Consider the following 15475-nt stretch of genomic DNA (forward strand, 5'->3'; position numbering starts at 1 on the left):
TAGAGATGACGTCCTCCTTCTTACTTCTGCTGCGGCTCCTGCACAGGCGTACTTTCTCTGCCCTGTTGAGGGCAGAGTAAAGTACTGCAGTGCGCAGGCGCCGGGAAAGGTCAGAGAGGTTTGACGCCTGCGCACTGCAGTAATCTGCTCTGGCCTCAACAGGGCAGAGTAGTGCACCTGCGCCGGAGCTGCGACTGGAAGCAAAGAAGAGGACATAATCGCTAGAAGATGGGAGGCGCCGGACAACCATCGGACCAGACTGGACCTGGGACCGCCCCTGGGTGAGTATAATCTAACTAATTTTTACTGTCTTTCAGGTTACATTGGGGGCTTATATACAGCATTACAAAATGCTGTAGATAAGCCCCTGATGGCGGTGGCTGCATCTTATAGGCCAAAAATGGGGTGACAGATTCCCTTTAAAGCACATTGTGTGTCAGAGCAGGGTCAACCACCATCTTAATCTTCCCTGGGGGTTAAGTTATAGGGATCCTAATTAGTATTTTTCTATACACCTGTGCAGTCTAACAGGGTATAGTCCTTTTTGCTTGGCTTCTGTAGAAAAATATATATATATATATCTTCTTGCACGGTTGAGAATCAAAAGTAAAGGCAATGTTGAATTGAGGATAAAATAAATCTTGTTTTTAATTGTTCATTTCAAAAAGTGATTACAAAAATGAAGAAAAGTAAGTTCATGACATGCAATAATTATTTGAAGAGAAAACGAGCATTGTTCTTACATATAGTCTTGAGCAGCTGTGGTCCGGGTGTTCGAGAGTCTCAAGGGATATGAGATCTCCTGAACAAGAGTTAGACCGGCTTTATATACTATTCTGACCTATAAACTACAACCACATATGGTGGCTTGCCACTATGTTCATAAGTTCTTCCATATTAAGTGAACCGTAGTTATTTTAACAATATGCATACAGTTATTTATGCATTACCTTAGTCTGAGATATTTAAGCCTAAAGTCTGAGATCTTTAGAACCATTCATTATCTCTAAATAGTCACATTTTGACAGCTTTGACTATTTTGACCTATACATTTGACAAGAGAGACAGCTGTGTGAGCCAAGGCACTCAGAATAAGTCAGTCACTTCTCTAAAGTAAGCAAAGCCTGTTAGCTATTCTGAATGAGAGAATTAATCCATATATTTTTTTATTATAGAAATACTGATATTTTACAGTCCCCCCTGATTATGATTTGAGACATATCATAATCAATCCTAACTCATTCTCTCACCATTCGTATCACATTCATTCTTTATTCTGAAAACCTTGTATCAACATCTGCCCTGAATGTCATCTGAATTTTCAAACCTATTGTAAAAACAAAAATTAGATCAAAGAGTTATATTTTTTCGTTTTAACATCTCTCTTAAAATATCATCTTCCTTTTTCATTTCTATCTTTATATTCTTATAAATACTCCTAATTTTACACATAATAATTATTTGATATATTATACACAGCAAAACTATGATAAATAAAATAACGATCGGATTAGACAATACATTTCCTGCTGCCATTTTCGCTGAAGACTGTGACCAACTAGTTACAGATTTTCCTAAATTTCTCCACCAAGATGAGCCTGACATACTCGTCCATTCATGTTCAATATCATTTAGATTACCTTGTTCATGTCTAAATACAATTTCAGCTTCTTTTAATTGTTTTGTCAGCAGATTTAATAAACCCTTGTCTTTCTTTATTTCATTTGTCCACAAATCCCAAGGGAATTTATTGACTTGTGACAAATTGAACTGGATCGGAAGGATTTTCAGACGTCTTGAGCCTATTGACGTAATATTAATACTTCCTTCCTTCTTTGTGAGAGTTTTAACATTTCCCTCAATACAATATAAACCCATTGTCAGATTTTCGACATGTACACAAGATGAGAAGAATGCAGAAACTGCTTCTTTTCCTGACATGACTTGGAAACAAGTTTTGTTAGCGCTTACTGGTGTCACCAAGTCATGTATCGTGTGGACATTCTCAACTCTGGCATGACAAGAAGTATGATTATGGAAACATGAATGATAAATGACTTTATCCTGTCCAGGTAGGCACATTACCTTGGAAACAAAATTTAAGCATGACGAAATGTCTAATTGTTCAATGTTTGTACTATCAAATGCAAAATCTGTGTACTGTAATTGATAATATAACAATTGTGTAGGGCTGACAGGAATTCCCAGAACACCTATAGGAACCAGGGTTTCTTCTCTTCCTGACACTGGAATCAGTGATGTTCCTACACAAATGTTCTGTTCACATCCTAACCACTTATTTACCCACAAATCTGTATGGTTTAACGCAAAGTTATATTCTATGGGCAAATTTCTTATTAGCCCTAAAGGGGTAATTCCACTTTGTAAGGCTTGTGCAATCATTTTCAGATTGGTGGAATATTCAATCTGAATTTCTAGACATGTTTTGGCCACTTGAGATTCCTGTTCACTTTCCATTAAAGCTAAAGTAGCATCTTGAAGATGTGATACAGAAGATCCCAATACAGTAGCAGTGTTCAAAACCATCTTTTCAAGGACTTGATTCAAGCTTTTCTGAATCTTTACCCCTTTTCCTCCAATATACCCAATATTTTCCAGATCTGATTTAAGTGTATGAATGTCCATAGTGTTAATTAAACTTCCTACTGTTCCTAATCCCCCCAAAATACCTTCAAACACTCCCCTCTTACTTCTAACCTGTGTTGAAGTTCTTTTCCCAAACCATTGTTCTATTCCCATCTCCATGTTAGTGAGATGTGGTTGACACTGGGGATATCTAGAAGAGATTTTCCAGTTAGACATGTTAAAGGTCCATACCATGGTCAGAAACACTCCATCTCGTAACAGAGGTTTAGTTTGGAACTGATTGATCTGAAAAGGAGTAGATGGTTGAAATCTTGTCTGTGTGCATACATTATCTACTGCTGACCATATATTTACCTTTACATCTCTACATTGTTTGTAGTTATATTTCGTTAAAATGCAACATTGGTAAAGTCCAGAATCCTTAGGAGATGGATTATCTACAGAAAAAATAAAATCCTTATTTAACCATCTCACGTTACCGGATTGACCTCTGTGTATAACATTTGTTGGACCATTTGAAAAACTTCCCAAAAATGATTTATCTTTGGTCCATATTAACAAAGATTCTGAAGGTAGCTCTAACCTCGTGCTGCATTTTAGTAATAAAGGAGACATATTTTCTTGACTATATACTGCTTGTGGTGTAACCCTTACTTCTGGAGCTATAGTATTTGAAACTGTAAAAACTACAGATACCTGTACTTGTACTGGTTCTCTGGTTATCTGAAAATTCCATGTTTTTACCCAATCCTCGTCTCCTTCTGTAATAGAAAGAAATGAAGGATCTAAAACTTTCCCAAAAAGTTGTGTCTTTAACAAAGCATCTGTTTTGGATGTTTCAACTTTCCCTTTTGCGATCATATCATTTGTAATATCTCCTGACCACACAGCTTTCTCTTCACCTCTTATCTCTATATTCCAGAATAACACATCTGTAGGACTACATTCCCATCTGCCTGTCTTATTATTGTGTATATAATCTCCTTGTAACTGTGTGAACTTCGTCTTAGGTCCTGTGGCTGCATGTAATATTATGTCAGTGTCATGTATAAAGTGTAGCTCAATACAGCATTTTGCACCAAAACCCATGCAAATGTTTCCAGTAATATCTACTGAATCGTCCGGTATGTCCTCATCTATTAAGCTTTGTAGATTCATTCCTCTTGGTTTCCTTGGATGTAAAGTTCCTTTGAAAAGTTCCTTCACTTCACTAGTATTTGTTCCATGGTGTGAAATATCTTCAGCGTAGATCACAGTTGAAACAGTACAAAACAGCAGAAATGTGATTCCCATCAGATAGTAGCTTTTCCTGGGAAATTTCTTTTTCTCCTGAAGGATTGGTGTTGAATCCCTTCCATCAAGGACGTGGAGTTTCGTATTCCAGTTCTTATTGGAATCCATTTCTTCCTAAAAGAAATGCAGTATCATTATTTTGCAATATACAGTTTGCATTGATCAACATGTACCCACAATTTTTGTTGTCTGCGGGTATTTTTAACCACCTTAGATGCTCGTTGCACAAGAATCATCACTTGTCCCATGGTTTCGATAATTTCAAAGGGACCTTCCCAATTACTTTCCCAAGGTCCATTCTTCCTGAAAGTTTTAATCATCACTAGAGCCCCTTTCTTGAATTTGGATACATATGGTGGCTCCATTCTCTGCATTCTTGATGCAGCATGTGGAAGAATCGTTTTCAAATTTTCCTGCAACAATTGCAACCATTTGGACCTTGCAACAGCATCTTTTTGTGGTGTAGACAAAAATGGTTCATGAGGAAAAATCAATGGCATTTTTCTTCCTGTCATCAGTTCAAAAGGAGTAAACTGAGTTGTGGCAGAGGTTGTTCCTCTTACACTCAACAGTACAAAAGGTACTGCATCAACCCAAGTATTGCCTTTGTCCAATAACATCTTGGCAATTCTGGATTTTATTGTTCTATTCATCCTTTCCACAATACCAGCAGACTGTGGATGGTAGGGTACATGAAACTGCTGTCGTACCCCTAGAATAGCACAAACGGCTTGCATGATTTTTCCTGTAAAGTGACTTCCTCGATCAGAGGTGATCATTCTTGGGATCCCCCAAGTACAAAAGACATGATTAACTAATGCTCTAGCTGTAGACAAAGCATCATCTTTCCTGACAGGTAAAATTTCAACCCACTTAGAAAAAACATCTACCACAACCAATGCATACCTGAGACCATTTTTACCTGATGGTAACGGTCCAATGTAGTCGATTTGTAACGTAGACCATGGACCATCTGCAGGTGCGATTCGGAGTAGTGGCGGTTTCTGTCCTTTTGGTCTTGGATTAATTTGGGCACAAATGAGACATGATTGAACAACACTTTGCACTGTCTCTTCCATCTTTTCCCAGTAAAATTTCTCTCTGAGAATGCCTAACAATTTTTGTTGGCCCAAATGATCCAAACTTTCATGATTGTATTTTATGAACTCAACCTGTAGATGTCTTGGGACAACAGGACGCAACTCCCCGTTTAAGTCATGACACAAAACCCCGTTTTCACAAACAAAGGGAGGTTTTGGATCAACCCGGGAAGCAACAAGAGATGAGTCTTTTTCTTGTTCTTCCGCAAAAGAAGGGATATGCGTGTCTGTTCTTTGAACTGCTGAAACCTCGAGAGGTTCAGGTTCAAACACCTCTTCTCCTGTCAGGGCTGCCTCTTTGGCTAGCATATCTGCGGTTGCATTTCCAACAGATAATTCATCATCAGATTTTTTATGGGCCGGAACCTTGACAATAGCAAAACCATTAGGGTTTTTTGATGCTATCCTGAAAATTGTCTTCAGTGTGTCACTGTGAACAAGAGTCTTATTAGATGAATCTACATAACCTCTTTTTTCCCAAACTGACAAGTAATCTGTCAGTGATCTTACAACATAAGAGCTATCGCTGTAGATTGTAATGGGACACTGATCATCTGCTTCATTCAGCTGTAGTACCATTTTTACTGCTTCTAGCTCTGCTCTTTGAGCTGAAAAATGACTCGGTAATTTGTGCTTCACAACCTGTCCTCTTTTGGGATAAAAAATGGCATATCCTGAATAATAGTGCCCATCTGAATAGAATCTGGAACCATCTACAAAAATTGGTTCGTCTGTTACCTCTGCTTTCCGTCTGAAAAGTGATGGACTTGGATCCTGAAAAGACTGTAAACAATCATGAGTTTGTCCTTCATATTGCATCAGCTGAGGAAGAACATATTTGGCCTTGTAATCTACCTCAATTTGTTTGGGAGACAATGACAATAACCAATGAGCAAATCTCTGATGTGACACACCTGGGATATTATTCTCAAAGAGAAGTTTTAGTGTAGAGTGAGGAGTTTGCAAAATGATTTTGTTGAACCCGACAATATGTTCGGTTGCTTTGACTGCAAAGTACACACCTACCAAGTGTCTTGCACAGGTCTCAAAACCTTTTTCAACAGGTGAGAGAAGTTTTGAAAAATAGCCCAAAATTCTCCACTCTTCTCCCTGTAATTGCAGTAATACAGCAGAAACAGATGTTCCTGATGTATGCACTTGCAAAGCAAATGGAGCCGAAGGATCTACTGTGGACAAAGCAGGTGCATTTTGTAAATTCATTTTCAATTGTTCAAATGAGGTTTGCTGTTCATCACCCCAAGGACCAAAGTAATCACTGTTTTCACCTTTCAAAAGATCATATAAAGATCTGGCCTTATCTGCAAAATTCTCAATGAAATCCCTTGAATAATTCATAAGACCTAAAAAATGTCTCAATGCCTTGTGTGATGTCAGAATTGGTAGGGAAGCAATTGCCTCAATTCTTTCCTGCAGTGGCTGCCTTTTTCCTGGACTCAACAGCACCCCTAAAAATCTGACCTCAGTCTGCATCAATTTGACCTTTTTGGTGTTCAATTTCAACCCTGCATCATGCAGCAACTCAAACAATTCTGTCAGAAGAGAAACATGTGTCTCTTTATCCTCTGTAGACAATAAAATATCATCCACATATTGCAGAATGCAATCAGGCCTCGAAAATCTGGATAATACCTTTGCCAATGCCTGATGAAAAACACTAGGTGACAAATGTGCTCCTTGAGGTAACCTGCAAAACAGATATTGCTCGTCCAAGAAAGTAAATGCAAACTTATACTGACAACTCTTTTCAAGAGGTATACTGAAAAAACCATTACTGATGTCCAATACAGAGAAGTATTTTGCTTTTGCATTTAACCTTGCCATCATGTCATGAGTATCTGCCACAATTGGTGCGACATTGGGTGTATGCTTATTGAACATCCGTAAATCCAATATCATTCGATAAGAACCATCAGATTTCAAAACACACCACAAAGGATTGTTACTTACAGAATTAGCCTTTCGGATAACACCTTGATCTAACAATTCCTGTATGATCTTTGACATAGAGTCAATTGATTCTGGAGGCAATTTATACTGACGCTGTGGCGGGGGATCACGCCCCTCCACATTCACGATAACGTCTTTCATTGTTCCAACCTGATTCCTGAACTGAGCCCAAAGAGAAGGAAAAAGCTGTACAATTTCTGTCAATACCTTGTCATCATTAGTGTCAGGCCACAAATGGTCAGATGACACCACATCATTCAAGCAAATACTTCCAACATGGCTATAATCATTAGGATCAATGACTACCGGTTTACAACCATTGGAATCTTTCCAGATCACTTGATTTCCTAGGTCAACTACCCATCCGAATTTCTGCATAAAATCTGTGCCAAGTATATTTTCAGAATCACGACAATACCAGATGTCAATTTCTGTTTTGAAAGAACTAGGTATTTCCAAAGTCACATTGGGAACTAAGGTTGCTTTAGTTCCACCTTTTCCACTGAATCCGACAATTGTACAAACTGGTGAATCTGGGTTTAGCTTCAAATCAAGGTTTGTAACACTTAACTGAGCTCCTGTGTCAATAAGAAATACAACATTCTGGCCTGCTAAACTTACTTTGATAAATGGTCTTCCACAGTCATCCAATGTAAGTCGAGTCACAAATTCCAATGGATGTGGTACAGGAATAGTCTGTGATTGTCAGAAAGATGAAGGAGATGGGAGAAGACCAGTGTCCTTTTTAAAAGACCTTGGAATTCTATCCCTTGACTCTGTTTCCTTCACTGTCATTTCTCTGATCTGTCTGATTAATGGTGCATATGGTGACTGTGTTTGTCTGTTGGCAGTATGAGCAGGTGCAGATAATTGTAATGCAGGTGCGGAAGGTGTGGTGTATGATTTTGGCATGAGTCCGTTTTCCCTTCCAAGCTTACCTGTTCCTTGTGTACCCATCTCTGATTCTGCTCTCAAAAATTTCCTGCACTGCCACTTCAAGTGTCCAGGTATACCACAAAAATAACAATGGATATTGTTCCTTTGTGTAGTATTTTTACCTCTATGCTCAATGTAATCCCTGCTCTTGGAGATTACTGTGGCTCTAGGTTTCAGTTGACTGTCTTCCTTCTCATGAACTACCGCTATTTTAGCCTTGACCTGATTTTGTTTCATGGATCTCCTTATTCTGTCAATAAAAACTGTTGCTTCTTGCAATGATGGCTGAGTGTTAGCCAATTGCACTGAGGCAGGATCTAAGTACTTGAACTTCTTTACAAAAAATTTGATCATGGATGCTGGCTCTTCGTGAGGCCCGAGATCCATTACCATCCTATAGGCCTGTTCAAACTTTACCAAAAAAGAGAATGGGTCTTCAGAAATATTTGTTTGTAAACGCCCTAAAATATCAACTGTAGGCATGTCTTCTCCAGTTGTAAACAATACTAATTGTCTAAGTCTGTCTTCTTTTGTACTATGTGCCATTTCATTCTCATCATTTAATCTGGGTGTGGTCTGTAATCTTTTTCCCATATGTGAAGGTAACCAAACTTTGAATATTTTATTCTTTTGCTCATCATTCAGATTGTATTTGTCTGTGTTTGATTCAAAAGTGTCCGCATTATAAAAGGCATCCATCTTATCATTGTAATTTGGAATGTCTTTTACAATTTTCATTAGCTGATCGTGTATTTTCAGATTAATGCGTGCTGCTCTGTCATGTAATTTTTTCCGTTGTAATTCTACTGCCTCTAATTCCTCTACTGAAGCATCTGGATTTTGCATATTTGGTACAAATGATGACGCAGCAGCAGCACTGTCCTCCTGTTTACCTGTTGATCTTGTGTTAGCAGAAACCCTTTTTATGTCTTGTCGTAATTTAGACAATAACTCTGTCCTGGTATCTATTTGATCTTCCAATTGTTCTATATGCTCTGACAAAATCAAACAATTTGGACAATCAAAGTAATCCCCGTCAGACTCTTGTGTGTCACCTGGTGTGTCAGTGTGATTAATGTCTTGTGTGACAATGCATGTTTTATAGGTGTTAGGTTCAGTTTTCTCAAAGACTAAGCTATTATACACATGAACTAGCTGCATAACATTCTGAAGTTTCCTTTGTAATTTTCTTACTGAGAAAAACCTTTTGTCAATTTTAACATTTTCTGCCTCACATTGATTATACAAACTAGACCATAATTGGGCATCCGTATGATTATGAACAAACTTGAAATCTATGTTACTTTTCTTAGCATAATCATGTATAAAATCCATTATATTTTTTTTTCTCACCTATTGAGAGTCTTTCCCGTCAATGGATGGTCCTCTGTGTCCTTATGCAATCCTCAGATCTCCGTCTGGATGAGACGCATGCAGCTCTTTACGATCCTCACCCGTCGTCTTCAGGTTCAGTGTGATCCTTGTGCCGTGAAATAATGGAATTCCTGAGGAAGCTTGTACAACAGGTGGTTTTTAGCAGAGTTCGTGCTCCCCCCTTGCACAATCGAGGAAGGAATGCCAGCCAAAATTAGCACAAAAGATCAGTCTGGCTCAGGCTCGCCAAAATGTAGAAAAATATATATATATATATCTTCTTGCACGGTTGAGAATCAAAAGTAAAGGCAATGTTGAATTGAGGATAAAATAAATCTTGTTTTTAATTGTTCATTTCAAAAAGTGATTACAAAAATGAAGAAAAGTAAGTTCATGACATGCAATAATTATTTGAAGAGAAAACGAGCATTGTTCTTACATATAGTCTTGAGCAGCTGTGGTCCGGGTGTTCGAGAGTCTCAAGGGATATGAGATCTCCTGAACAAGAGTTAGACCGGCTTTATATACTATTCTGACCTATAAACTACAACCACATATGGTGGCTTGCCACTATGTTCATAAGTTCTTCCATATTAAGTGAACCGTAGTTATTTTAACAATATGCATACAGTTATTTATGCATTACCTTAGTCTGAGATATTTAAGCCTAAAGTCTGAGATCTTTAGAACCATTCATTATCTCTAAATAGTCACATTTTGACAGCTTTGACTATTTTGACCTATACATTTGACAAGAGAGACAGCTGTGTGAGCCAAGGCACTCAGAATAAGTCAGTCACTTCTCTAAAGTAATCAAAGCCTGTTAGCTATTCTGTATGAGAGAATTAATCCATATATTTTTTTATTATAGAAATACTGATATTTTACAGCTTCATAGTTCCGCTCTGTGGTGTAACAGAGCTTGGTACTCTGCGCTTTGTGCACACTGTGTGACATTTAACTCAGTGTGCTTTAAGTGTTTTCTCGCATCCTTGTTCCGCCATTGTGCTAGCTGCGGGTTCTCCATCACTGCACGGTGGACTCTGGGTTGCGAACGCACCTTATTATTTCCTATTTGGTGCATTCCGCCAATCCTAACACATAGTACATCGTTTCTGTCTATTACCTATCTATCTACCTATATCTATCTATCATGAAAAAATGAAGACAGCACTCCTCTTTAGAAAATTGTAAATGGTGATTTAATAGTCCCTATGTGCTTTCAGCAACATTTTGGCTCTAAGTGTGAGCCTTTCTCAAGCAATATGAACAGGGTCGGACTGGGGTGTCTGGGGCCCACCAGGGGAATGGACTCTAGGCCCACCCTACAGTTATATGCAAATATCTGTCATTCGTTATCCCCATTATAGTGGAGCATCGGCTGTAAAACACAGGCGGCTCCTGCATATCTACTGTGTGCCCCCATAACTGGGATGTATAATTACGATAGTTTACGTTAATGGGGTTCTTTGGTTAAAACAAGTTATCACCGATCCGTGGGGGGACTCCACAGGATAGGTGATCACTTAGGTCTGACCATTAGAAACTGCACCGATCGGAAGAATGTGGAAGTTTTATCATTGATAGGACACTTATTCCCATTTTAAATTGGAACGGCAGGTGGGATGTCTGACCACAGCTCCATTCATTCTCTTTGGGGCTTCCAGAAAAAAACAAGTGCAGTCACGGAGGGAATGAATGGATCAGTGATAAAGTTGTACATGCCACTCCAGTCTAATGGGGATAAAAAGTTCCACATTTTGCTGAATGGGTGCAAGTAGTCAGACACCCACCAATCAATACGTTATCACTTATCCTGTGGAGAGGTGATTACTTTTTTCACAGGAAAAACCCCCTAAGTGCATCTCTACCACTGTGTGCCACGTATTTAATTATTAGAGAGAACAAATGACCACCATACACAGCACAATCTACTATACCAAGACCAATAATACCACATACAGGGAAGAAATTCCACCACACATGACCAGACCACATAGTGACCAAATATTACCAGCATAGAGTGACCAAATAATACCACACATGGAGAAATACCACCATACCATAACTAGACTACATATTCCACCACATGGTGACTGAATAATACCACATACAGAAAAGAAATACTGCCACACCATGGCCAGACCACTTAGTGACCAAATAATACTACATACAAGGGACAAATACCGCCACACCATGATCAGACCATATAGTGACTCAATAATATGACATATTACCAGCATATAAGGACCAAATAATACCACATACAAGGAGAAATACTGCTACGCCGACATCAGACCACAAATTACCACCTCATAATGACCAAATACTGCAATACTGATCATGACTACAACCCACAATACTAACACTGTTATTACCAGCAGTGACATTATACACAGGTGCTCTGTATATAGTGTCAGTGTACAGGTAATACAGTGATCACCAGTGACATTATACACAGGAGCTCTGTATATAGTGTCAGCGTAGAGCTAATACAGTGATCACCAGTGACATTATACACAGGAGCTCTGTATATAGTGTCAGTATGCAGGTAATACAGTGATCAACAGTGACATCATACACAGGAGCTCTGTGTCTGTTGCATGCAACTGAATTACAGAGGTCCCTATGGGATCATTTTCGGGGATGTGCACCTCTATTTGACTCTCTTTAAATATTGGTTTGTTGTCATTCACGTCACTTACTGAAACTTGAAGGATAGCAGTGCTGGATTTTTGAGGGTCTCCACCATCCTCCACTTTAATTCTAATTACATACGTATCTTTCTGCTCTTTATCCAGGACCTGCTGCACTAGGAGTTGTGGCCACTTCTCTCCCTCAGGTGTCTCCACTATATCCAGTCCAAAGACACTTTGCCCATTTAACAGTCCATAGTGTTGCACTCCATTGAAGCCCGTGTCAGGGTCAACCGCTGACGGAATTGAGAATCGACTGTTTATTAGAGTATTCTCAGGAATAGAGATATTAATCACAGTTGAAAGGAACATAGGAGCATTATCATTGGTGTCTGTGACGATTATTTTGATCTTGATAAGCCTGAAAAAGTCATTAGGGAGAATGACCACTTCAAGTTCAAAGAAACATTCATTGTCATCAGCCAGAGAAGATCCGGCTCAGAGCTTCTCTCTGTCTATCCTGGTGGATGTCATGAAGATCTCTCCGGTGGTACTGGACACCTTGACCAGAGGAGAGTCACCTGCTTGGGAAACCAGTCTGTACACAAGGCTGTTGCTGGTCCCGGTGGCATCATTGATGTGGGAGATATTCAGGTCCTTTGGTATGTTTCCAGTCGGCACATTTTCAGGAAGCTCCTCTCTTATGGTGTAAATAAGTTCTTGGGCAATGGCAGAATCCAGCCTTAGGCAGGCAATAAGAGCAGCCACCAGGTAAAAATCCCTTGGGTCCATGATAATGTGCTTCCTTTGTTTTTGGGGATTTTAGGATTTAAGGGTTGTCACTGAGGAATGGTGCCGATTTGCAAGAGGAGGCGTGCGTGGACTGCAAGATGCCTTACATCTCATTTCTAATTGGAGCCAGCAGACGGTTTCCGAGTCCAGAGGCAAGTTCTCCTGATGATCCGGGAGAAGTGTCAGGACATGGATGGTGTTGGTGGAGGAAAGACGCAGACTGTCGCTAAGGTGACGTTCACATCTGCGGTTTGTAGCTAATGCTGGGGAAGGAGATGACATGTGAGTATTCCTTCTAGGAGAGACTGTGGCCGGGTCCGGGCGCTGAGCTCCTCTGCATCAGGCTGCTGCAGGTGATTAGTTCCAGCGGGATGATCCCGGCAGGTGCAGGCAGCACTCAGGGATGCTGCGCTCTCACACCGGCACTGCACGGGACCGGCACCAAACCAAAGGCGACCATGCCAACTTCACAATCTGCAGGCTCCGGTGCAGTGGATCAATCATCCTCTCCGCCAGCTCCAGCACCGATCGTATGGTCCATGGCAGCAGATCGCATGAATGCAGCCACTTGTATTTCCCATCAGCAGCGGCTGATCACTGTGCAGCAGGACGGAGGTGAGTCCGCAACTTGGAAGGCGTCAGAGTGCAGAGCAGCCGTCTGCCGGAGATAGTTGTACAAATTCCCAAATGGCTGTATGTGGAGGCGGAGAGCCGCACTGCTCCCGTCCGTGCTCCGCCGCCCGCAGCCGATCACCTCCCGCCCTTTCTCCCTATAGGAGCTCTGTATATAGTGTACAGGTAATACAGCGATCACCAGTGACATTATACACAGGAGCTCTGTATATAGTGTCAGTATACAGGTAATACAGTGATCAACAGTGACATCATACACAGGAGCTCTGTATATAGTGTACAGGTAATACAGCGATCACCAGTGATATTATACAGAGGAGCTCTCTACACAGTATACAGTATATAGTGTAAGTGTACAAGTAACACACTGACTCACCGGTGACATCTGTAGTTGAAGTCTTTCATGTTCATCCAATGCAGACCATCACTTGTTCCAGCAAGGACTCATCTCTGCAGAAAATAACAGTTATCTATAGTGATCACTTCCAGAGCACATTCCCCACTATTTTCCCCGACTTCTACACTATGTCAGATGAAGAAAAAAAGACATAGTGCAGCTCTTCACAGTAGCAGGACCCCCTTTTGTTCTCCCCTATGGAAGACAGTAACCTCAAAAGTAAATTAAATTACAGCAGTATTAATGTCCCCTGATTGGCCCCTACAGTAAATATGTCCCACCATAAACCAATAATGTATGTTCCTCATCCTACCCCCCATACAGTAATTATGTCACCCCTTTATTTAGACCCTGGTGCCCTTTAATTAATGTCTCCATCCTGGACCCCAATGTTCACTTTAATAAGGTCCCTATCCTGGGCCCCTTCCAGTAATAATGTCCCCATCCAGGGCCCCTTTATTTAATGTACCCTCTCTGGGCCCCTATGGCCACTACCTTGCCCAATCACAGAGGAGGGATTCCTCTCACCTTGTTGTGTTCTCCGGCACTGTCTTTGGCTTCATATTCGGCGTGGTCATTAAAATGGCTACTGACTGCAGCTGTGACAGGGCACTCTGCTCTGTGACAGGCCCTGCGCTGACGTCACATAGCAGTAACATTGAAAGGTCTCCAGCCTATCAAAGGCTGCAGGAGTCATTTAACGTAACTGTTATGTGACGTCGACACATGGCCTGTCGCAGAGTAGAATGCCCTGTCACAGCTGCAGCCGGCATTTATCTTGATGTGCGATATCACCAGGGTCAGCTCCAGGTTTTCGTGGGCCTCGGGCGAAAGAGTCTCAGTGGGCCCCTTTAATACATGCCATGATTCATGATGCACAGATAAAAAAATACAGGTATAGTACAATATGGGCACCACATAGTCCTCCATACAGTATTATTGGCACCACATAGTCCTCCATACAGTATTATGGGCACCCCATAGTCCTCCATACAGTATTATGGGCACCACATAGTCCGCCATACAGTATTATGGGCCCCATATGATGCTCATTCATACAGTATATCACAGGCTACATATACTGCTCATCCATATAGCACATCACGGTCCCCATGCAATACTCAATCATGCAGTATATCACGGGCTGCATATACTGCTCCTCCATACAGCATTATGGGTCACCTGCTCCTCCATACAGAATTATGGGCACCCTGCTCCTCCATACAGAATTATGGGCCACCCTGCTCCTCCATACAGCATTATGGGCCACCCTGCTCCTCCATACAGTATTATGGCCCCCTGCTCCTCCATACAGTATATTATGGGCCCCTGCTCCTCCATACAGTATATTATGGGCCCCCTGCTCCTCCATTCAGTATTATGGCCCCCCTGCTCCTCCATACAGTATTATGGGCCCCCTGCTCCTCCATACAGTATATTATGGACCCTGCTCCTCCACACAGTATTATGGCCCCCTGCTCCTCCATACAGCATTATGGGCCCCCTGCTCCTCCATACAGCATTATGGGCCCCCTGCTCCTCCATACAGAATTATGGGCCCCCCTGCTCCTTCATACAGCATTATGGGCCCCCTGCTCCTCCATACAGTATTATGGCCCCCACGTTCCTCCATACAGTATATTATGGCCCCTGCTCCTCCATGCAGTATTATTGCCCCCCTGCTCCTCCATACAGTGTTATGGCCCCCTGCTCCTCCATACAGTATTATGGCCCCCTGC

The 15475-nt window shown here is 41.0% G+C and overlaps 1 protein-coding gene across 1 annotated transcript; it reads right to left on the reverse strand.

The window, feature by feature from the left end:
* Positions 1-640: 640 nt before the first annotated feature.
* Positions 641-9503, reverse strand: LOC141095233 (uncharacterized). Its single transcript, XM_073581122.1, has 2 exons — positions 9258-9503; positions 641-4014 (listed from the first exon to the last, which is right to left on the reverse strand). Exon 2 carries the CDS (start codon positions 4006-4008, stop codon positions 1351-1353), a length of 2658 nt encoding a protein of 885 aa, XP_073437223.1. The 5' UTR covers positions 4009-4014; positions 9258-9503; the 3' UTR covers positions 641-1350.
* Between the last annotated feature and the right edge of the window lie 5972 nt (positions 9504-15475).

Source organism: Dendrobates tinctorius, unplaced genomic scaffold (genome assembly GCF_039654945.1).
Source record: "Dendrobates tinctorius isolate UK_male_01 unplaced genomic scaffold, ASM3965494v1 ptg000069l, whole genome shotgun sequence".
Taxonomy (NCBI): domain Eukaryota; kingdom Metazoa; phylum Chordata; class Amphibia; order Anura; family Dendrobatidae; genus Dendrobates; species Dendrobates tinctorius.